General features: G+C 41.3%; 1 protein-coding gene across 4 annotated transcripts in view; it reads right to left on the bottom strand.

Annotated features, from left to right (window-relative positions):
• Positions 1-3: 3 nt before the first annotated feature.
• Positions 4-25,014, bottom strand: part of Camta (Calmodulin-binding transcription activator) — a 63,300-nt gene continuing 38,289 nt past the window's right edge. For 2 of the 4 annotated variants that reach the window (XM_066731931.1, XM_066731934.1), the window contains 11 exons: positions 12,477-12,665; positions 11,650-12,048; positions 10,827-11,567; positions 10,415-10,750; positions 10,090-10,337; positions 9,764-9,963; positions 9,301-9,408; positions 8,203-8,360; positions 7,626-8,110; positions 6,983-7,138; positions 4-6,121 (listed from right to left, as the gene is read on the bottom strand). In XM_066731931.1, the coding sequence (XP_066588028.1) occupies positions 5,983-6,121; positions 6,983-7,138; positions 7,626-8,110; positions 8,203-8,360; positions 9,301-9,408; positions 9,764-9,963; positions 10,090-10,337; positions 10,415-10,750; positions 10,827-11,567; positions 11,650-12,048; positions 12,477-12,665 (3,159 nt within the window). In that variant the 3' untranslated portion in view covers positions 4-5,982. Of the gene's footprint in view, positions 6,122-6,797; positions 6,823-6,982; positions 7,139-7,625; positions 8,111-8,202; positions 8,361-9,300; positions 9,409-9,763; positions 9,964-10,089; positions 10,338-10,414; positions 10,751-10,826; positions 11,568-11,649; positions 12,049-12,476; positions 12,666-25,014 lie in introns of all 4 variants that reach the window. The other 2 variants (XM_066731932.1, XM_066731933.1) reach the window with 2 other exon arrangements.

Genomic DNA, 25,014 nt, shown 5'->3' with positions numbered 1-25,014 from the left:
GAGTCAATAAATATATAATTTATTAAATGCAATGATGAAATGGTGTAACAATAGGGGGGGACGGGCTAGCGGAGATTCGAATAATCGCACACAGCAGGGGCGGACAAGAGGTAAGTCACCGCCCCACCCGACACCCCCGAATCGGAGATATAGATAAAATATTTTCGTTATTATGTACAATATTAGTTGAACGTTAGTCAATAAATAATAAACAGTGGTATAATCACTTTATTTTAATATAATAATTTAATAATGTAATATTACGTTTGCGATAATAAAAATATTACAAGAGATGGAGCCTGTACCATTATTCGTTTCCACTAAAGTAGCACGCTTAATAATTAATGCGAAGGACATTTCAAAATTTTAACCCCTTTTCTTTTACTCATCAAAGATTTTACAATTTTTAACGTGGAAAAATATTCAATCGGATTCACTCGAGCGTACGCATCTCTCGTCGATGTTTCTTCAATGTTACTGTTGATCTCTTTTGATCGATGAATAGAAAAGTTCAGTACTTGCGGTCCCTTTAATTATCCTCCTTTGCACAGGGTTTCGTTATACCTTTGAATGTTGAATGCCATTGAAATTTTGCAAAATTTCTTGCACGACTATAAGATATATAAGAAATCGACAGCAAGTACTAAAATTTGCTGGAATTTGACAAAGAGAGTGCGGTGCACAAGGCTTACAAATTGCATCGTTGAGGTGGAAATTTTGAAATGGATCCACGCCGACTAGATTTCAAAACAGCCGTCGAAACCATCAAGTTCAGCGAGAGCCCCTAGCCTTCTCGAGAGATTCGCTCACAATTAACCATCCCCCTGGTAACAACGTGAAACATCGAACCTTCAATAATTTAAGCACCATCGACCGAGCATCCAATTCTAACGAGATAGACTATGGCTGTTGGGTGCAAAAATTCCTCGTCGAATGTTTCACGTTGACAAGAACAACTATTTGTACCGAATTCCTTTATTCAGGCATCCAATACTGAAAATTTTTAATTCGCTTCACCCGATTCACAGATTTTCAGTGCCGGCTGCGAAGGAAAAAAGGCAACCTTGATATCCTATGAGTGCGTTGGAACCAATTGCTCAAGAACCTGGCGAAACACTCCGTCGTACATCGAAAAGCGATGCTAGATGGATGTCCAAGCGAGGTCTCAAGAATTCGCTCAGAGCACACTGAATTTGAATCTCGATTTACCACAAGTAATTCGTGAGTTGCTGTATTATAGCTCATTGCCCGGAATCTCACGCGGAAGCAATCGCAAGTACCTTTCTCGCCCGTCGCTAACTGCTCCCTTTACTCGTTTTCGTTGAACCTATATGAAAAATTCGCGATTTATTTATTATGATATTTTACGATTTAAGATCTTAAAAAGTTAGAAAAGTTTCTTGTATCTGCGATAATATTCTAGTTAGACTATGATGAAAACCTATGTCTGCCACTTCGAGAAAATCTTGAGATCTCAAGGTCATTCGATCAGTGCAGGTTATACAAGCGGATTTTACTGGATGGCAAATTTTTCCCGTCAAGTTTTTTCTCCCTTAGAAATTTTATCTATATGCTCTTTGGAGATTTTACTCTATCTTGTCGCTTTCACCATCAGCTGTTTCGATGAGGTAAAGTAAATCTGAATATTTAATTCGTAAAGCAAAGTAAACAAATGTTCAAGTTAAAGCTAAATTGATCTGCTGGAAATATTTTCTTGAAGGAACTTGGACGCGACAAATGACGGAAATACTTTCATTGAGAAGCTTTTCGGGATGTTGTACATGTCGTAAAGGAATTTGTATGTGGTTGCGTAAAAATTTGTTTAGCCAATGAAGCCTGACTTGCGGCTAGAGAAAAATGTGAACTGGATAGACGTCAAGCAAGTACAAAAATTTAATTGCTCTAACTCGTGCGTTTATGAAAAATAATTATCTATTTCAGAATCTTCATAGCACGAATAAAATTGTCTATCCTCGATTCACTTGCATGCTATAGACCGTATTATCACGATAATTAAAAAACGAAAGAAACGATACGCGTTTCATGATTACGACGACCGCTGCTTGATAAGTAACCTCAATGATTGAAAGAAAAAAACATATTTTTTAGATTGTCAAATTGCTAAAACATGCCAGTCTAATCGACGTTTTACGTTGGATATTTTTAATGATAAAAAATTTCGTATTTAAACTATGCTGTCACCTTTATAGTTTTTATCAATTTCAAGAATATTTTATAAATCCGAACAAATAATTGTAAAAAGGTTCAAAAGAATTTTGTTAACTCAATGGATCACTTTTCTAAACAAGAAGGAATTTCCATCAGTTTTACTATTGCTAAAAATAAGAAAATGTAGCTCTATCAAATAATAATTGAAAGAGAGCTTTTCCCCTTAAGCCCTTGAAAATTTTAATCTCTCTGATTTGTAAAAAGAAAGAAATTTGCAAAGTGGCAGGACATACCTTCTCGTCTGTATCTTTTAATCGATTAATAATAAAGTTATATTTAATTATTTAATTAATCAAAGTGGCAGCAGTTAGGCCATGCGGCTCCTATCATCTAGTCGTCTTTGACTCTTGGCTTTCTTACGTAGATTTAAAAATGTTTTTCTTTACTTATTAAACTTTATATTTTGAGAATAATTTGTATTAAGTGATTCTTTAAAGTTTGTGTGTATCCTCGAAGCGCCTACCCTAGCGATGTCTCTTAATTAATTTATTTTTAAGCGTTTACCAAAACCTCCAACTGATTCCAAACGATTTAGGATTAAAATCCGAGGAATCTCTTTCTTTCGAGACTATATCTATCAATTTTTGGTAGACGCATTGTGATATTACGCGCAGCCATCCTAGCGAAAACATCTGAGATACTTGAAAAATTTGTCACTTACACGTATAAACAAGCGAAGCGCAATAAAGAAAAGACCACTGGCCTCATCCCTAATCCCGAATGGACCAACTAGCTCCTTCCGCCTGTATATTCGTGCCATTAACCACCCCCTCCCCCTTCTTCATCCCTCTGCCTACCCAATTGTTTTATTTCGTGTAATTGGAGAACTTGGACGCCTGAAAAATACTGTACTCTATGTTATCATATATTTATATATTTATATATTTATAAGAATCTTTCGAGAGTATCGGAATAATGACGATACCGCCGTTAGCATTGCAGTCGGGACAAGGCTGCTTCTCCTTAGCCCAGTTTGCCTTTTTGTCGTTTAATTTAAATTAATTTAGTCTCAGTCCATCCCATGTCTCTCGCGTAAAATTCGAAACTTGATTGCCACGCACGGGGACAAATCGCAGTCGCACCGACGGACTAAACTTATTATATATAGTATATAATTTATTATAATAATTTTATACGATATATAATATTATATCTATAATATTATTATAATAATCCTAAAAGGAAGTCTCACCAAAAATCGTCAATCTCCTATTCTTCTCAGCTTATATACTGCATAAATCCATGTATAATACACGTACATTTAAATTCCTGTATGAATTTATAAAATACGTGTATGTATACTGTAGTATATGGATATACTGACTCGTGTATTTTTAATAATCGCTAGATCCTCGTTAATAGATTCTTAAATATTGTTTTAAGCAAAAATATGAATATAATAATAGTTTTGTGTATATATAATTATTAATTTTATTTCTTACTATACGCAACTCGACTTTTTTCTGCTGTAAGTATCGATAGGATCATGATTAGTTTATTTCGCATAACGATGATTGAAAGAGCGTGAGAATGCTGTTTATTTAAATATTCTTTAGAGTTCTTTTTTTGTAGATTTCCTTTGAAGTTTTCATTAATAACTAATAATTCTTTAAGCTTAATGGCATGAAAATGCTCGTTGGAATTGACTCGTGTGTATTATAACGTTGCAGTTTTTTTACCTCACCTCCGCTCCTCGTTTTCAACATTAATGTTTTCCAATTGGCTGTGATCCAGAGTCTAATGAGAACGAAGCCCACTTTAAGTTTTAATTTTTTAACTTTGCTGCAGTTGCTCGCTTTTTTCTTCAGTCGAAATTCGAGTCTGACCTTGGTAAAATACTATTTGACGAGAAATCGGTAGCTGAGATGGAAAAACTCATAACGCGACTCTCTACTCTATTATAAAAATTACGAGTTTGCGAGTTTTTTCAATTCTCCATCGAGAATGCAAATTAATTCTGCTCGTTACGTATCACATTGGTTATTTATTTGATACGGATAAATCGACAGATGACCAATTCGTATGAAATAACAATGATTCGGCAAAATAGTTGAAGTTAATCTAGAATTTTCATTGGAAGTATTAACGGTTCGTTAATTTTGATAGATTTATCGATTTTAGCTTGGAAATTAATTTGCATGCTCAATAATTATCCCTGGATAGGTATCCTGGTGGTTCAGAAGTGGACCTTGCTAAGAACGGCCTTGAGATTTTAAACCACCAAGAATCTTGTCAAGGCTAATCTCGACGCGGTAAGATTCGGATTTATCGCAATCTGTCAACTTCCTTTTCCTGGACTCAACACCACTCGGTGGAAGCAACAAGACGTGAATTTTTGGTATCAACCTTTTTTCTCATTTATCTATTTTCACGGAAATACTTTCTTGAATCACCATAGATTTATCACAATAGATTTTTGTCTTAGTCCAACTCGAACGCGGGATTTCCGGGTTTCCAAACACGTATTCCTCGTGTGCAGATCCGCTTCTCGCCTACGCCATTAAAACATTACTCCCTCTAAGATCTAAAGAATCTTTAAAAAATTCCCTACTGGAGAGAGAAAAATTTGTAGTAGGTAAGTTTTTAATCAGTAACAATGTAATCGTCTAGCTTATTCTACGTGTAATCGCTAAGAAGTTGATTATACTGTGACTTGTAACACAGCCCGTGGATGAAGGGCCCCCTTTTAGAGAGCTCTTTGTCTAAAAATCTTAAATCTCTCATTTATCGTCTCCCATACGCCTCTCACTTTACTAAAAATCTCTAATTACTGCATTTTTCTCATTCCTCTAAAAATTCTCTTAAATGTTTCTCTTACTTCTTCAACTCTATACTCTAAATAAAAGCCTTTTATTCTACTTCTCTTGCCTCCTATCCTCCCCATCCGAAGATCTATGTAAATCTTCATTTCTCTTGAAATAACAAAAAGTCTTTTAAATCCCTACTTCAATTTGATTCAGTTCTCTAAAATCTTGCATTACCTCTGACATTAAAAAACATTCATGATTCCCCGATCCTTAGGGAATTTTACAATTATAAAGGTCGATCCATGGCATCATCGCCACATCATTGCACTCCCCAATAACCGTTGCAGTTTGCAAATATAACTCAATCCCAAACAACGCACCTATAATCTTCGATTCTCGTGAATATTCAAGTTAAAATTTATTTTACCTATACTTAACAAGTAAAAAACGTAAATAGGAACTATTAGAATTACAAAGTTCCTTAGTGAAGAAACGAAATCCTGCAAGATTATTTACTTTAAATGGCATAATGGTAGAACCATGAGCGAAGAAATGATGAAGAAAGAAATGGGCGACTATACGTACACACCGTTTTGTAAAAAATTCGAACAGAAGAATAATTAACAATAATGCTGAATTTCAGTCAAACATCCTCGGTCCTCCGTGGTACGAACGATGTCAAAAAATTGCCCCTTGTATTTCTCCAAGGTATTCTCAAGGTTAATAAATCCGATTCTCGAGAGTTAGCAAACCATTCCTCTTGGTTTTTGCACCGTCTTTAAAGTTCTCGGATAATTTCAACGACTAATTACAGAGTCATTTATGTCAGCCCTGTGGCTTTTGATCTTTATCCCCCACTAGTCGATAAGTCTTCTGTCCTTCAGAAGATAAATCGTCTAACACGAATGCTCCTCCGTCGGTGCTTGCTCACTCGGCCCATGAAATCTTCGCTACACGGGAGTTTTCTGATTATCGTTGGACTCGAAGAAGTCCTTGGGGCGATCCTTTAGGTGACATCTGGACTGACGGCTACTAGACTGGCCCCTGGGCTAGATGAGGGCGAGTTTTGGTGGACAGCAGCCACCCGCAAAGTGCCCACTGGCGGCTTCTCGTTCCCGCTTGCGACGGCCCTGGCGTTCTGAAGTCTACAGTGGGAGAGAAAAATGGTTAAGCAGACTTTAACAATCCAAGTCTCGATGCTCCTATTACTGGCGTAACGCATGCAAAACACCGAGCGACTAAGGCACTCCGAGATCATTCGACAATTAAAACGAGACACGATACTTTACTTTCTGCTTTTTCGTCTCAATATTTTAACAATTTCAGTACATTTACACGTTTGAAAATTAGCCTTCACTCCGGTCAACAACGTGAAAAACTAAATACCAGATGTTACAACGAATTTTCCTTCGGCTTCTATACTTTCCATTCGACATTGCGTGAATTTCGTCAGAGAGAAGCAATTGAAGAACGATTTAATAAAAACATGGACAATTTTAAACGAATGATTGCTGGAGAGAACGAGGAAGAAAGCTATTTTAATTGGACTGACGAAAAAAAAATAATGAATGAAAAGTAGAATTGAAATAATGGTAATGGGAGAAAATGAGGAGAAAAGAAAGAAGATATGGCAATGTCAAAGGAAAATGACATATAAACCCGAAGGCCTTAAGAACGTTGCGTATAACCGAATATAGCGTCGCTTTAGCAGAAAGCTATGATAGAACGAGTTTTTCGACAAGAACGCACGAACAGGAGCACAATATAAACGAGCAGTGTTTGCTGAGAACGTTCCACGCCCTACTTGTTTGTCTTACTTACCGGTCGTGAATCGTCCCACGACAAGCTGCATTAGTACACACAGAAGAGGGAGACTTTAGAACTTTTTAAGATGTCTTTTGATACGGTAAGCCTTTCGTGTGCTAACAAGTAATACTACGTAAACTATGTGCGTGCACATCGTTGCAACAGGAAATGCAGCTGCGATTTGGTACAGCGATACTCACTTGATTTTCGACTGCCTCATGAACTGCTGGATCTTCCTTGCTGCCTGGTGTGCGTTCTGCTGATGCACAGCCTGCTGCCTCGAACTGGCAGATCCAGGTCTCGCACGGTAACTCCTGTAGTTACTTTGAATCACCATTGCGGCCTTCGTCGCTTGCCTGCAATTACCGAACGAATAATGCACTCCCCGACCTGCAACCATTCTCATCTAAAACTTTTCATCCACTCCTTCCCTAACCACTATCCTTAAACAAAAGTCGTATTAATTTAATGCCAGCTTAATTTCGTATTCGGACCAGTCACCAAGAGAACCCCCACGAATTATTTACGGTGGCCAATTAAAAGTTCCCGCAAGTTCCTCTCGACTTCCTTCCTACCAGCTCCTTCCACCACAGCCTCATCTCCACGTTCCATTACCAACTATAGTTATTAATTGATACTCGCAAAACTTAAGGCTTCTTCTTACGAGCTTACAATCATAATCCGTATAAGCGATTTGATTCGGTCATTAAAACGAGTCGTTCTATACATTTCAACAGATATAATGAGAATAATTCTTCGTTTATTGTCTTCTCCAAGAACACTAGATCTTATCTCTCTCTCTCTCTCTCTCTCTCATTCGTGCCGATATTCGTTCGACTTTACCTATGATAAGCGTACTGCTTGTGCCTCCTGTAGTACTGTTGAATCAGAACAGCGGCATGTCTCTCAGCTTCCTCCTGACGTTGTCTGCCTTTGTAGCTCCTGTAGGCCTTCTGGATCATCCTGGCAGCTTGGTACAGTTCTCTCTGTTCTCGATCGGACAGTGTGAGCCTACTGAGATCCGCTTCGCTCCCGTCATCCATTCCTACACCAGCGCGCATTCCGGTACCAATTACGTTCCCGAAGGCAACGCCAGGGTCGTTGGCCGAGTAGTAGTTGTTGCTCTGGCCGTTTCCGCCATCCAATTCGAGCTGGAGCTGAAGAAAATCGCAAAAGTCCGCCGTTGTCGGGGGAGGAGACGGTGAATCTGGCGTGAGACAGCTGCTCGATGGACTAGATGGACTAGCGTCGGCGTCCACGTCTGATACCGAAGCTGCGCCGCCATTGCACTCGCGATAAGAATCAAACAGCTTGCCAGAGTCCAGGGGCTGAAAAAGTTGACCTCTTTTAAGACCTGTACTACTGGTACCAGCTCTTCCCATTGGGCTTATATAATGATAGACGCGTGAAAAAGACTCACCATTTGTTCCATGAGGGCGTCCTCGAATCGCGACAAGGGGGTCGGCGGTGGCGGTGTGGAGGATGGGGACGGTGCGTCACCCTCCGCCCTTTTGATCCTCTCGGGCAACGCAGCGATTATTTGCTCCGCCAACGTCAGCACTCTCGCGTTTTCCTCCCCTACAAAAAGGAATCATCGCCCTAGCCAAAATCGAATAAAGCACGCGGATCCGACGGAGAACCAACAGCGATCACACAACAACGAGAGGTTTTAAAGCCAGTAGTAAGAGAGTGTTAGTGGTTGGCCAGAGTCTCGCAAGATCTCAAGGACGGAATGTGGTTAGCTCTAAGGTAGCCTAAAAACGACCAGTCTAGCGCACAGTAACAAAGACGAACAACCAAGGCTCACGAAATTTCGGACGGATTGGATCGGATCGATATGCTTCGATGTTCGATCGACTTTCAAGGATAAAGCCGAACGACGGTAAATTTCCCATGAACCATGCGCCTCCAACACAGAAGCCGCACCAAACAGCAAAAAGGCAAATCAAGGACACTAATGATTACATAGCGATTACATCGTCATCCAGAACATTAGCGCTTACGAAGGCCAAGCAACACCAATACTGCTTTAAGCTGCTCAAGAGGCTTGCCCAGACATCGAGTTTCATTCCTTCCCGTTCGGAAGGGAGGTAACACAGTACACCAAATTAATTAGAGACAAAGATAGACAGAGACACAGAGAGTAGAATAGAGATAGGAAGACAGGAAGACAGAAAGACAGAAAGAGAGAGAGAGGAAAAGAAAGTTCTTTTTAGTAACAGAGGTTTCTAAACAGATTTTGGATAGAATTCTATCAGTGGTAACACTTGTGCCTTATCTAAAAAACAATCAAGTAGTTTTCTATCTGTTGGAAAATGTTGTTTAGCATAAGTAGTCACGGATAGAAACAGGCAGACACATATGTATATATTGGCAGACACAGAGAGAGTGAAAGAGAAAGAGTTATGTATGTATGTATATATATATATTTATACAGTAGGAGGAAAAGATAGACAGATAGAGAGAGAGAGAGAGAGAGAGAGAGAGTGACACTGGGAGCAGTTAGGAAGGTACGGACCTACGGTCTCTTGGGGGGTTGGAGCACTTTCCATTCCCTGCTCGCCAAGGTGCAACGACGAATCGTCCTCTTGCAACAATTCCATGTTGTCCAGGAGCGGTGAACCACCTGTGTTTTATCGAGAGAACCCCTTATAATCTACATGCCACATTTGTAATTTTTTGATTGATATCTACTCTTTTCTATTGGTTAGTTTTGTTGTTGCTGCTCTTGCAACGCTTAAAAGCCTAGTACAATAAGAATTTTGCATTGGATCTGGGATAGAGCCGATATTACCAGGGTATAGCAGGATCAATTAGAGATTTCTAGAATTTTAGAGCTAGATAGTGGTGGAGAGAGATAAATAGAGATAGATAATAAAGAGAGAGAGCGAGAGCATACTTGTGAGAATGATAATATCTGTGTGGTATTTTACGTATACGTGTGCACGGGGAAGGGCAGTATAATAGCAAACGAGACTAACACAACGTCAGATCGAGACCGCTGTCTTGCGAGGGCGTCCTAGGACTGGGGCTGGCCGGCCTTAGGAAGAGTTTCTCATCTTGACGTCTAGCTTCAAGTCGATTCAATTCTTCGGCGATAGCCGTGTGACCGTTCTCCGCTGCCAACTCCGTCGCGCTTCGGTTTTGACAGTCCCTCACGCACAGAGCCATTGCGTTCCATCTAAAAAAAAAGGGAAATACGCTGGTATAAACTGTATACAGATTCATATAAACAGCTAACAACAAAGCAAAAAATGTTTAAAGTTGATATTATCCCGTATATTGAATCATTGAAATCGATAAGGACCTATAGAGAATCCTGGCAGTGTCCGCGTGACCAGCTGCACAGGCCCACGCGAGTGGAGTAAGTCCAGCTCCGTCTTGTCTAAGAGCGTCGACTTCCGCGTCGAGGACGCTACTAGGATTCTCAGATCTCCAATGGAGGAGGGCGCAAGCAAGTCTGGAGTAGCCCAATCCAGCCGCAAGGTGCAAAAGGGTAGGACCACCGGACTGCAGAGGCTCTGCTCCAGCTCGCCAAGGACGGACAACAGCATCCTATAGAATAAACGCCATTTAATTTCGAATACTGTATAATTGCTATGGTGTCTTTTGTTGAAATAACGAATCGATACCTGACAATATGCAACTAGACGCTCTTCCAGGTGAGCTACGGGTGACGGAGGGCCGGGACCTTGAAGACGAGCCTCTACATCGGCTAACCTATCCAAGAGAGCCTTCTCGGGGCTTGGTTCGCTAGTGGGGGCCCTTCTGTATTCGAAGGCAACACTGTCCGAAACGACGAAACCGTCGCAAGCCACCTGAAGGGACGCTATGCCAGGTGCATGTGCTGGACACCTGCAACGTAGCACTCCTGGCTGTACCAAACAAGCCTCCACTGGCTCCGCGTCGAACAATACGGAATAGGATTGAGAACCGCTTCCTCCTGTCCATGGACCAGCTACCAATACCTACAATTACATTAAAAGATAGTCTAAAATGTGATCTCTCATCTTTTATTACCAACAGAGAACACGATTTCGCTACCTTAACGCCACCTTCGGTGTAGCTCCACTCGGGACTGTACTCGGCTATGTGGACGGTAGTACCAGGATGACAACCAGTCTCGTTTTCAGGATTGTTCCGCTCCTCCGTTTTAGGTTGCTCAGTATCAAAGTCGTGGAGTTCTGGTAGGTCACCGAAGACGTCGAAGGCATCGATATTGAGGGCGAGAACGTCGTCCGAAGAATCGATAAAATCCATAGGATTTATCATGCTGTTATCAGCCGGTGAATGGGATGGCGAAGGTGGAACCATATTTGCAGAGAGAGTCCTCTGAATGTCCTCCTGGCTAAGATCGAGAGTTTCCACGAAGTCGGTCACACCGGAAGCAGAGTTGGAAATCGGTAGAGGCTGAACGGTTGATCTCTCCATGCCATCCTGGGTGTTAATATCCTGCTGAGTTTGCTGTTCCCTATCGACGCTGGTCTGTTGAACAATCTGAGTCTCCGACACCTGCTGCATCTCCACTTGTTGGTTCTGTTGTTGCTGAGGTTGTTGTTGTTGCTGCTGTGGCTGTCTCTGCTGTTGTTGCTGATGCTGCTGCTGCTGATGATGATATGGCTGGCTGTTAAGGATCAGTAAACCACCTCCACCCTGAATCTGTTGTAGGCTTAAAACTAAAGGAGCCGGCTGCTGGCTCTGAGTCGAGTGGGAATGTCTTGAGTAAACCCGTCGCGCTGGCGATGCCGTTGCTGAGGGCTGCTGGCCTCCGGTAGTGGAAGATACCTTAAGATACATTGCAGATTAATATGAAAATAAGAAGAATGCATCAAAACATTGTTAGTTTTTTTTTATTACGAGAATCCACCTGATTGTCCGGTGTAAGTCTTCTAGGTGCCAATTGAGCGCTGCTGGTGGAGGTAGTAGAGGATGCCCTTTGCCGGTCCAATAACTGAGAAACTATCCTGTCGATAGGATGATTCGAGTGTTGTGCGAGGTGAGGATTGTTTGGATCCTCGTCACTCCCAAGAAACATCGGTCTCAGCTGAGACGCCAGCTCGTCTCTGGTCCACTCCTTTTTGTTCGGGGGCAAGGCCAAACATGGAGGCAATGCAGCCAGCTTAGCATCCCCATCCGGATAAGGAACGTTCAGATAATGGACCAATACGATTTCCGGATTCTGCAGTAGCCAGTAACATCGCCGGTGGAAGGTCGGTAGAATTGCTGAATGCACGTAGCAACCATAAATGCATTCCACTCCTTGCACCTAAAGTCATAAGTTTATTTTACACTCTGCTTACTGAAATTTACAAAGCACCAACTTTCATGAAATTTTAACCTTCGACTCACTCAACGCTCCATTAACGGCCAACGGTTTCAGTAACTTTCGCGTAAATTCTCCGTAAAAAGCTTTGATTAAAAAATATGGCCGAACTTTAATGATCTAGCGGAAACTTCTTTAAATAATAATCCACGAGGACATTAGTTTATCGATTTTGCTAAAATTTTCTGAACCATTGGTTTAATCTGAATAGTTTGGTAAGGGAATCTTTTGCAAGTAAAATGAAATGTATTTTATCTCAAGCAACAATTATAATATTCGAGATCTGAATTTTTTAATTTCACTGCATTAATCTAAACGAATTGCGAGGATCGTTGGGTCTGCAGAATTTAAGGATAAAATAGAGGGTGTACCTTGAGCTTCATGTGGTCTTCCCTCGTTGTCTTGCCGTCTTTTCTTTTCTTCCAGCAATAACCATCTCGTCTGTAGTGCACTTTCTTCCTGGAATACAACAACATCGAGCCACTTCTGGGTCGAATCTTCACTTCTCGACTCTGCCATTCGCTGTGCCTCTGAAAGCTTATCAAAATAGCTGCAATCTCCTGGAAACATAAAAACAAAAAAGCGTATAAAGCTTCAATCTTTTTTCTCTATTTCTTTGTCATGTCTCCCAAGCTTTCAGCGCTCGTTTATTCACAATTTGGTTTTAATTTAGTTAAGTCTTGGATATTTCGACCTCTTCTACTCATTTTATTTAAACATAATAATTTACAGCGTTGCAAAGCGTATGTGTGTGTTTCTCAGTTAGATCAGTATTATATCGCATAGATTAAGACCCGATGATTTCAGTCAGCTGGAAAAAAGTCTTATGTTGTACGGTTGCCATGATCGTCAAAGTGTCTTAGTTGCCAGTTTCGTACAGCCGGAAGTTGACGTGTATTGATTGGGGTACCCGGCGGGACGGCTCGTTTCATTCATGACGCAACGTCACGCGTCGGAGGAGTCTTGAAAGGCACGTGAGGAACGTCCTGAGGTAAAGGACGATCCGGGTTGTCAGTATAACCATAGAATCAGTTGGCTCGTCCTTTGCGATACTTGTTTAGAACAGTAAAGGCCACTTGGCATTACTCGACAAATTTCTACCTGATTAGCTTTTCTCTCCTATGCTAAGCGAATTACACACCAGCCTGACAAGTCCTTCTCTCGAAATTGCACGAAATTACAGACTAGCCTCGAGAATTATTGATTAGGAACGAAAGACTTCCCTCCAATTCTCTCACCAGTGCCAACTTCTCTCTCCTCTCTCTTCCCACTACACGCAGCTTTTTCGCCTTCCTCGTAGCAATACTCTTTCACGTTCAGTGGTATAAAAATTTCTCCGTCTGATTTATTTCGATTCATTTCACTTAACCTTGGAAATCCCTGAATTCAAAGACTCGTATGAGCAAGGTTCGAAATATATTCATCCAGCTAGATTGTACAATCATAGGGACAAGATGACAAAAGTTGGTGGAATCTGGAGATATGAAATGTGGATCTCGAGCGGAACTTCCTGGATGATTTCAAGTGGCTGGTGTGGTGGTTGGGTGGAGTCTCGAGACGTCTTGGAAGACGATAGGAAGAGGGAAAACCAGAAGCAGCACAGCTGACATCTGCTCTTTCTTCAGCGCACAACCGCGAAACTCGCTGATACATCTCTGACCCCCCCCCCCCCCCATCCACCCTCCATCACCGGTGGTTCTAGGGTGAACAGTGAGAATCTCGAGTGATGGGAAAGGACTTTTGGCTGGGCAAAATATTCGCATACATTTTAGGGATTTGCCAATGCGAGATGGGAGACTGGCAGAAGCAGGGCCAGCCGACAAGTCGAGGCTTCTCGCGAAAGTAAAAAATATAGACACAGCAAGAAAGATAATAAGGAAGAAAAATGGTTGGCAAGGGGGGAGACAAAGTTAAAGAGGAATGGAGGAACTGAGAAAACAGAGAATATACTGGGTCAACCCGTATACATTTACGTCAAAACATCAAGAAAGTTCGCGACTCGAAACTACCTACTTCAACTACCTACCATCGCGTTCAACCCATTAGACAGGCACTGCTAAATTTAATCAAAACCTAAAGCAAGCGTGCGTAGAACTTTGCTAAAAGCCAACCAACCGCTGATGAAGCTAACCGATTCTCATATTTCTATACCCAACGTGAGTCTATATAGTCTTGTCTGAATGACAATCTCTCATCTTTTAATGGTAAATTGGACCATACTACTTTGCAAAACTAATTTAGAATTAACAATCAACAAAATCCCATTTCGGTGCAAATAGAATAGATAAATATTAGGTTTTCACGTGCACCTATCGATTAACAGTGCCTACACTGTAATTTAAAATAACCATGTAATATTTGACTATAAAATAAATGCAAGGGTATAAGTGTGGAAGTTTAACCACTGTTCAATTCCGATTTGGCAGGAATTATTAAGGTGCAAGTCGTTCCTACCAGCAGCAGGGAGACATTTAGCGAAAGCTATTAAGAGTTTTTAATTGGCAAAAATAAAATTGACACACGCGCAGAGGAAACGAGGGTAGAAAAAACGTGCACGTTCATGCCGTTTCAGGTTTAAGCGCGCCTAATAATAGTAACTCCGTTATCGTATTACGGCTCTTTATCGATTTTCTTGGCAAAGAGCGGCTCGCTATAATCTCCGACTAAAGCTGTTGGCTATCTAATGATAAAGGAGAAAGTATCACGCTGCTGTAAACAGCAACACTTGCATATCGACGGTTAACCAATCAATAATCCACTTTCAGACTCACAAGTCATCGCCGTAAGACTTTGCCACGAAAATAAAAAGCACAAACGATAAACAATAGGCGAGTTTAACGGGCCGAATAAAAAAGACGCATCAACCACGATGGCCACAAGTGTTGCTTGGACGAATGATAAACCATAAAGGGTAGTGCGCGATGAAACTTATCAATGACCATAAAATTCTGGTAATGTATCTATAAACACAAACTCAATCTCCCCCTTACACGTATATTGTGTATAAAAAAAAAATTCACCCAAGCATCAAACCTAAAAGTTTGCTGAAACAACGTTTCAGCATTTGCGTTCCTCCAGGCAAATGAATTTTTCAAGCAAATTACTAATTTTACACGAGCTGCTCGAGCAAGCCTCAGTCATTAAACGTCATTAAGGTAAAATCTGGTTGTTTTAATCTCAGTGGGAGTGTAATCTCAGCAAGCATAATGCGTCGCATACAACAGCACGAAATGGAAAATGAATTCCTGCACGTTCTAGCCGGTTGCAGCAAGTGAATTTCCGTTTTTCGACACATGGACCCTCCTTACATGGGGCGGAGGCCAGTTAGCGACACAGGGTGCATTAAAAATCCGACAAAAAGATAATCGTCCGTCTGGCGGGATTTATAAAGCTGTGTATAAGGGAAACGAGTAAATTAGCGGCCGGACGGGCAAAAAGCAGGGCGAGTCTCGATTGGGTGTAGAATTGAAAATGCCATTAATCAAGCTGCATCGCGTTGTATACGCCCCGTGCGCGAACGCGGCACGCGACTATTGCCACTTGGACACGAGCCCCTATGAAACGTCTCGGTATAAACAATCCCTTCGATAAAATCCACAAAAGGGACTGTACAGTCCTCGCATATATATATATATATATGAACGATTATAATCGAGTGGTGGGTGGAATCGAATAAATATGTTTCATTGCGCAAATTCTGGCAAATTGAGCACACGGTAATGAAGGGTAGGATGAAATTAAATTTTCAAGCTACATCGAAGACTGGAGACCTGCCACGAAGAATTAGAAAAAAGGGAGAGTCGGTGGGCTTGATGAATTAAAGCACGTGACGAGTGCAACTGTGTTCCAGCACTTTTACGCAAGGAAGGAGAGAGGTGGCTCGGTGCTGCGTTGCTGGCGGGTGCTTCAGAAGTAGAAAAGCGAAAATCAGCCGACCGCACGTATTCCCGGAACGAGGCAAGATACTTATCGGCAATTCATGCCGCCTTGGGCCGTAAAAAGCGGAGTGAGGCGCGAGTCGGGGCTCAGGGGTTGGGGGGTGAAATTGAATACCAGAAGCGAAAGCGGCGTGCGGCCGATGTTGCATCACGCAAACCGGCGTGGAATGCAAATCGAACTGTGTTCGAGCCCAGTCGATTCAATCGTAAAAATTTCTAAGCCACGCGTTACCGCTAATAAAGTTCGAAGTTTTCCGCGGCTGCTCGTCCAATCGAAACCGAATCGCCAGCTACTTTTTCTATTGCTCCCCCCCCCCCCCCCCTCAGCAACGGAAGAAATACCACGGAAAAATCCCACCATCTCGTTACACTCCGATGGAACTTACAATAAAACTCAACTGCAATACCGGGCTGAAAACTTTCATACCGACCGAAGAGAAAATCCATTACGAGCAAATGCTCCTTTTAAATAAACAACGCTCCACGCGATTCTCCGAAACTTGCTTGAAAAATCTTCGCTGCGCGAATCTAACAAACTTCGTGAATAAACGATAATATTGTGAATAATCGTGAAAAGAAGATCGTGAATAGTGATGGAAATTAAGAAATCTTGTATTCCATTGCACTGGCTGGAGGATTAGGATGGGCCCGGGGAGGAGGAGTTGAAGGGTTGGGGGTTGGGGGTTGAAAATATAGTAGAGCGACTGTGGGAGAGGGACAGTCCCTATTTCCCAACAGCAGTTGCCGTTAGTTACCGGGGAGCAGGTAGGTGGAGGAACCTTCGTCTTCGCAACGAGTCTCCTGTGAACGTGGCCTGGATATAAATATTCGCGCGCAGGATGGACGCGAAACACCAATTCAGCCAAGTCCGAAAAGTACTGGCTGGCAAAGACAAAAGGAGCGACTTGGAAGGAGCGATTGAGATAGAAATGTCTTCCTCGCTATGTATATAGGATAGAGATGACTATATACATATATATATATATACATACTGATAAGGGGCTAGAGCGAAGGACATGCAGAAGTGGAAAAGTGGAGAGAAAATATTGATAGGAGCAGATTGCTGAAAAAGTGGGTTAAAATCACTGCGAGAAGAAAGGAGATCCGTATAGTTTCACTGTGGAAGAGAATGAAAATGAGAGAAGAACTGAGACAATAGGGAGGAAAGAAAATAAGAGCCACTGCGAGTGAGAAAAGTCAATAACGATCGAGCCGAGAGAAAACAGGAACCGTTGCAAGTGGAAAAGGACCAGAACTGGTCGAACGAGAGCAAGGTAAGGGGTGTTGTAAGTGGAAAAAGACAGAAACGTTGGAAGACACAACGGAAGGCAAGGGAATAAAGAGACGAGGAACTATTGCTCTGGTGAAACAAGGATGTCTGGAAGCAGCCTTGATGTAACCAGACAAAAAGGCTACACGGGCAAGCACTTATATATATATATACAGTTGGATATACTTGTGTGTGCTTTCCCTTACGTCGAAACCAACACAAAGGCATTTCAGACATGTATGTGTGCAAGTACAGATGCACGTAAAAATGTACATGGTCCAATGGAAAATAAAGAGGAAAAAGGAGAGGTGGAAGGACGAGAAAGAGATAAGACGGGGGATGGGAGGGGGTGAAGGTAAGGAGAAAAGGCGTTGCTGAGACACAAATAGAGGACAGCTGGCGAAATACGTTTGGAATAAAGATATATATTTTTGCATGAGGAAAAGGCAGGAGACAGGGAGGGTTAAAGCAATAAGAGAGAGAGAGAGAGAGAGAGGGAGAGAAATGGAAAAAGGAGGTGGAGGCGTGTGTGGTGCAAGTGTAATTTATAGCGGGCGAGTGGGAACAAAGGAACGGAGCGAGGGGAGGAAGCTTGCAAGCTCCGCGAGGCTTCGACGGAGCCAAGTGGCTAGAAAGAGGACGAATAAAGCTCGTCTAGCACGTTGCGGTGATTTATGGCTGGTTAATTGATCATTTGCATTCCTACCGGACTTTGAATTCGCACGAACCATCGTTCGACCCCTTCCACACCCTTCACACACCACCAGCTTCCCACCTCTCGGCGAATGGACTGAGAAATGGGTCAAGAAACATTGGGACCCTCGTCAGATTTGCAATTCCAACCCCTCGACACCTTCGAACCTTGAAATCGCCTTGCGGAGACGCTTTTAAATTTTCGACCTACTCGCTTGTCCTATAATCTGTTGCTTTGTTTATTTATCCATGTAAACGTACATCGAAAATACTCCGCCTCGTGCACGTATTTAATAAAAAATAATTTTTGTTAAATAAATAAATCGATTTTTCTCTGGACAAAAAAAAACTGAACAAAAGCGATCGAGAATGAGGTTCGAAGACGCGAGGTAAGAATGTGCCGCGTGTTTCGTGGAAATGACGCACCATTTTCATTCAGAGCCACGGAAGTGGCTGGATTTATCGGGCCTTTCACATTCGTAAATCAAGGAGAACACATTTCTTCCGGTAGCACACGAGACGGAAAGCGTCTCGTTTACGAACCCGTTAAGCTGAACTTCGGAATCTATGGCCTTCTTCTTCCTATCTTAGATATACAAACCCCACCCCGCTCGCTCCACCACAGCTCCGATACGACTTCGCACTGGTTTTCCTTCTAAAACAAAAAACACATCACCCTCGAAAATCCTACGGAACTCCTCGGAAACATTAGCGTGTCGTATTTCTCGTCTAATCAGAAATATTAAGAACTTCTTGCTGCAAACATAATTGTTAAAACTCGAGATTCTCTTGTTATACCCTCCCAGCTTAACCCTCTCAAAGAGCCCGCAACAGTGCGGGCAACTAATAATTAAAGAAGAAATTTCTGGAGCGAGTAAAGAGCCTCGCATTGAAAAACTGGACGGTTCTCCGTGTCCTATTAGTAATAATTTTCTTAAGGGGAGGAATTTCCAATGCGCTGGTCCGCTTGTTCTTTTCTCAGCGATCGTTTAGCCGGGTTGCATTTATTGGAAAAGTTTAGTATTGTGGGGGGAGAGAAAAGTTGCAACGGCATTTAAAAAAGTCATGTAGGGAGGTACGCGGAATAGCGATATATAGTTGGAATTGGGAAAGGAGGAGGAAAGGGGGTGGTAAACACATCGAAAGAATTTCCGGGGGTTGCGTTACTGCAGGGAATCCGACCTTGCATGTGGCATAAATGTATGTAGGATTTGACTGCTGTCTTTCCGAGAGAGCGAGCTATCCGATGTATATTCCCTGACCCATTTCGCCAATAGCAAAGACCGAAAGCGTGACGGCACGCGTAGGAATTAATTTGCCAGCGATCGCGAACGCTCATCCACCAAATGATTGATGTCTAATTAAACTTCGACCCTTCCAACATTTTTTCTCATCCTCCCAATCATTCCCCACTCCCAACCACGAGTCAAATGGAAAACACTCATGAACGTCGTGCACTAATGACGTTTATATCCCTTTTAAATTGCCCTATCGTTTCAAAATTCCAAGAATTATATCGTCATCATTCCATTTCAATAACGAATATTGATGTCTCTATCCATCTTGGTATTCGCTATTCCTCTCTTGCGCGAAAATACACCCCTCTCTCTCTCTCTCTCTCTCTTTTTCCTCTTTCCTCTTTTGTCCTATACACGCTTATACCTCGTAAACGAACATTTAAATGAAATTTGTATTCCGTTTCATCAATAATGGATTGTTCGAGCGATAACACTGGACAAGACTGTATCTTATTTCCCTAATGGATTCTTAAATGAAACTTATACATCGCACTTATTGTTAGTGCTCTCTGTGATAAAATTTGATAAAGTGGCGAATAATAATAGATCAAAATAGCAGGATGGAAAGTATGATACACGATATTTACAGGGAGATAAGAGAATTTGAATTTCTAGGCAAATTTTATCACGCATTGCGAATAAAATTAAGATATTGAAATTAAAAAGACTGTATAATTAACTGTCTCTTGCGTTGAAGAAGCTGAAACGAGCAGGGATTTCTTGACACGATATATGCTAATGATGCAGCGAATATTTATTAAAAAATTAAAAGGGAGCTTTTCCGTTGAAAGTCCGTGTTCTTTTATCCGCAGAGATTCGCGGTGATGAAGATTGAAATGTAATTAAAAACGGAGGCAAGGGTGTGTCTGTCAGAGAGTAGTCAGTGATAAAAGATAATAAACGGTCAGACGCTAGGAGGGCGAAGAGAGAATCGGAAAGATCGAGGGGGAGAACACAGCCAACTTCTTAAATAGAGACAGGATGGGAATAGGCAGACATGGATTAAACTCGAATATTGAAAATGATGGATCTGCTTTCGTGCCTCGCGCTCCACCCCCTCCTCTTCGATATCGCACACGCACATAATTTGAATTTAGGAAAAAGCGTAGCAACAGTATTTAATGCTCCATTCTCGTTCCATTTCCGTTCTATTTTTACCTTACAAATTATCGACTGTACGCCGTACGTCGCATAAAACTTAAGAGTATTCGAGAAATTTTTCACGCGAGGAAAGCATGCAGCTTAAAAAAAACTCTCTTACCGGGCGTTGAATCGATGCTGCTCAAGGACGACCGATTAACCTGAGCAAAATCTGCTGGCGCGCGGATAAGGAAAGGAGCTTCGTCACGCGTCTGCACGCGATTTCTAAATCTTACAGATCGAGAAAGTGTGCGAAGAAAATTAATTGGATTCTGTGTGAGTAAGCGGTACGAAAAAATTTTTCAAATTCTTCTCGCCACGAGTGCAAGGATTTCCAATGGAAATTCCACAACTCTGGTTGCACGAATGAATATTTTTCCTCTGGTTTGGTTCGAAAGAATTAAAAGCGATAAGCGTTTGTTAAAATATAATTAACGTTTGTTCGGTGCTTCATTTCGATATGATCGAAATGGAGAATAGCTAACATCGCAACGAGGGTCACAATTCTATCTGGAATTCCGATAGATCTGAAAATTTTATTTGGAATTCATATTTCTGGCAAATGGGAGAGCCGAGACTTGCACAAAGGGAACAGCCGGTGCGGATCGAAATATGAAAAGAGAAATGAAATAGTAATATCGCTTTATAGGATTGTTTGTCCCAGGTCGGGGCGGCCAATCGCATCTGGAGGGTCGCGTGTATCTCGTAAAAATAGGAGAGATGATTTGGCGAGGAGGGAAAGAGGAGGACGAATTGCGGAAAAAATTAGCCAATTTGTCAGTTTCCTTTGCGGAACGTTGAACAGCATCGCACGAAGTGGTTTTCATCGAATTGAAGTACAGGCATTGAAAAAGCTATCGAAATTTCATTGTCAAGCCAAGAGGACCTATCCTTCTTATGCCTCTGGCCGTACATTCAGCAAAATCGCCCATCTTCGATTAACTATACACACACACACGCACACACACATTCATAAGGAATATATACATCGCGTGCCCGACAATTTCCCGTATTATTATTGTCGTCCCTGTACAATGAAAAATTCATCTTGTCAAACAAAACTGTTAATTATTCTACCCTTAACCAAATTATAGGTACCAGTGCAATCAGCTACAAAACTAAACTTTCGCGTTAAATATTTTAGTTGACAAAATTACAACTCTATGCAAATATTTTGCGGTATTGCTAATTAGTTTATATATATCGCGACAGAATTACTAAGTTTTCAATTTGCATAGCGAGTGCATGATTGTGTGCGAGTATCCATGTGTGTAATAGAGAATAAAGGATAGGGTCAGAGGGTTGGTGTTAATAACACTATTTATACAGTAGCAGCTATCGCTTCCGGTATTCACTTGTAGGCCCACTCGAAAACTCTCTATACCCTACTTCATTGAGCGTCCTCGACGCTTTCGTTTAATCGCCGTGCTTTCCGAAGCCCACCAAAGATCGATCCAGAAGTGGTTATCCCTTGGAAAATAATATCTCACCTGACACAGTGGCTTTCTAATTTCTGAATTCGCTCCGAGCAATAAACAAAATAGTAAAAAATGATTTCTTCCTACAATAATTTGTATCTTTTCTCGGGAGAGTTTGTACATTTATTGTTATAAGAGGAAACACTTAATTTCAACTAATACTTCTATAGGCTATACGAGAATGCTACGTAGGTGAAATTGAACGATAATTTGAGCGGGATTTTCCACAGAGAATTTTCAATTACCAGCGTTCTATTGATTTCCGGTATGGCCACCGCTGCACTTGATCGTTTTCAGATTCGCTACGCATCGGTCGCAATCGGGCCTCATTGTTCCCATCCCACAGACTACCCCTCGATCTACCAATTGGAGCCACTAATGGTGTTTGCACCTGAATAATTTTTCAGCGTATCCAGCCGATTGTGTAATTAAACTCGACAATATCGTCACGATTTCCTATGCGAATTATATTATTTCAAATTTTGTTGGTCCATATAGAATTTTCCTTTTATTCCCCACTCCCCCCTTTCTTCACCACCACACTGTTAATCTTTCATTTTTACCACATTTCTTGTTTCTCTGTTTTTATGATCTTCTTTATCTCATTTCTCTTACAATTTTTTAATTTGCTCTACTCTTTACCTACACTCCTATGTCGAAGCAAGCAAACGTTGTACTCTCTTGCATTAAACTAACCGACGGAAAGTAAATTATTTATTTCTCGAAAAGTTTCAATGGTAGTAACAGTCAGCACGATATTTTATAGCCTCAATTAGCTAATAATATAATACACGTATATCGATTCTCCAGTATAATTATTGCGTGCTTCTAATTATTCATTCGGGTCGCCCCAGCTCATAACTCCTTCTTCCATCATTATTTATTAGCTCAGATATACCCTTTAAAGTAAACAACTGCTTAAATAAACTAAAATGATCTTGTTTAACAGACCAACTGGATGAGCTGGATGAGCTAGACCAATTAGATTTGCATGAAAGGACAAGTTAAAATCATCCCATCGATCAAATTAAATGACCAAGTCGAACGTATAAATAGAATGGAAAAGGTTGAAAAAGCAAGATTAATTGACTAGTCAATAAATGAAATTGAATTTTTCGCGAGAGATAAACGAAATTTCAAATCAATCGAATGAAATATTTTCGATTCCGAAGGAAGAAACGAATGGAATTATATATATATATATATATATATATATATATAGTAAATGCAAGGTAAATGTAATCTGTGGGGTGGAAAAAATAAATCGACGAATGAATTAAATAATATTTTCAGAGGAGTTTATGGGGACGATTGTGAGAGAAAATAAACTACAAGTGTTGACAAGCAGCTATAGAAATGGTATTCCAGGAAACGATAGCTGTTACCATGCAAATAGGTTTATCAACACCAGCCAACACTTTCCCCATCTCCCAGCCAATTACGCACTTTCCGCCTGCAATTGAAAATCACACCGTGAGTCCTCTAGCGTGAATGCATTGTCCAACTAATAAACCGGTGCATTATTATTACTTGCACGAGGTCGAAGGAACGTAAATTATAATTATGAAAAATTATCAGTTATGCCTGGTTAATATACGTGGCACTCGGGTCGACGGCAACAAATCACGATTAATTAACGTATCTAATGATAATGGAGCAATTTCTTAGAGTACTTTAAGGGTTGAAAAGGGAAGCTTGTGCGGTGGATAGGGTAATTTTTTTGCAAGTAAATTCTCTTCTTTATATCAGAAGAAGAATACTCTGTTTAACATAGGATTCGCAAGGGTTATAAATCAATGGCATTAAGGCCCATTAGCCAATGCTAAATGTGTAAAACAAACGATGTGCTTGCGGCGTGGCTAAAACTTATTACTGTAATTCAGTCCGGGAGGGGTACGCGAATGTGTTCGGTTACCCTATTTTCGTACGAATGGGATTTCATCAGGCGACGGTAATAAGAGCAGAGAGGCACGTCAGAAGACTGAAAAGTTATCAGCACTGAATTGGCACGAAGAAGAACAAGGACACGTGAGACTTATGATAGGAGAAAGTCCTTGCCTGGAAAAACTGTCACGTAAAATCAAACTCATTGAAATCTAGCCAATATTCATTCCTATATCATTTGGGTTATCTCTTTTCCGCTGGAAACAATAATATTATTCAATTTGTTCTCCACTGCCATCTTCTCTTCTTGCGAAAAGATTTTTTAGGGAATTCGTTGAATTTGTAAAGGGGAACGAAGGGATTGGTAAAAGCCAAGTGAAACTGGGAGTAAATCACCATCAATTGACAATCTCAGGATTTGTAGGTTCCTGAATGGGTTCTGGGTTGGAAACCCGCTTACGACGTATTCACGTATGCCGCGGTAAGGTGCCGGAGAAAAATGGCAGCTGGGCAGACTGAGTAAAGCTCCTCGGTGGCTACACCAGCAGCAAAATATCTCGAGTACGTGTGTGGGGATTTAAAGTTTTTCGCGCAATGGTAAATTCACTTGGCGAAGGACAGTAGCGAGAGGCAGAAGGAAAGCTTTTCGGTATACATATATATATATATATATACAGCTTCGCAAGCTGCGGAAGCTCCGTCAAAGGGTGACGGCTGACATTGATAAATTCCTTGAAGATGCGCGAATCTATCAACTCAAAGGAGCCCCCCTTACTGAGAAACTAGGAAATCCTTGATATATATCGGAATCTCGCGAAAGGTCCTCTTACGTGTCTTCTACCCCAACATCTCCCTAATTTCCATTTCTCTTACTGAATTTTACATCAGAACCACCGGCGCTAAATGTAAGCTGCACCCATGTGCAGAGAGTGTGGCTGCAGGCTGACTGACTCTCTCTCTCTCTCTCGCTCGTAGAAAAATCCGGATAAGGAGACTGCGGAAAGATTGCCGGGCATCTTTGAAGTTGAAGAGTATCGCTGGGGAAAGGTGAAGCGTGATAAAGAGGAAAGTTGTAAAGATTGAGGAAAAATCAAGTGAAAGGGTTGTGAAATATCTCGGGCGTGTTTACTAAGCGAGTTTAACGTGGTGGATGGGAGAGAAGGGTATAAAAAGGGGTCGGAGTAAAAAAAGGGGATAAGTGAGATGAA

Source organism: Prorops nasuta, unplaced genomic scaffold (assembly GCF_024137725.1).
Source record: "Prorops nasuta isolate Cenicafe-Biocafe unplaced genomic scaffold, Cenicafe_Pnas_1.2 PNAS00009, whole genome shotgun sequence".
NCBI classification, from domain to species: Eukaryota; Metazoa; Arthropoda; class Insecta; order Hymenoptera; family Bethylidae; genus Prorops; species Prorops nasuta.
The sequence above is the reverse complement of the archived record's forward strand: the minus strand, read 5'-3'. Positions and strand labels throughout refer to the sequence as shown.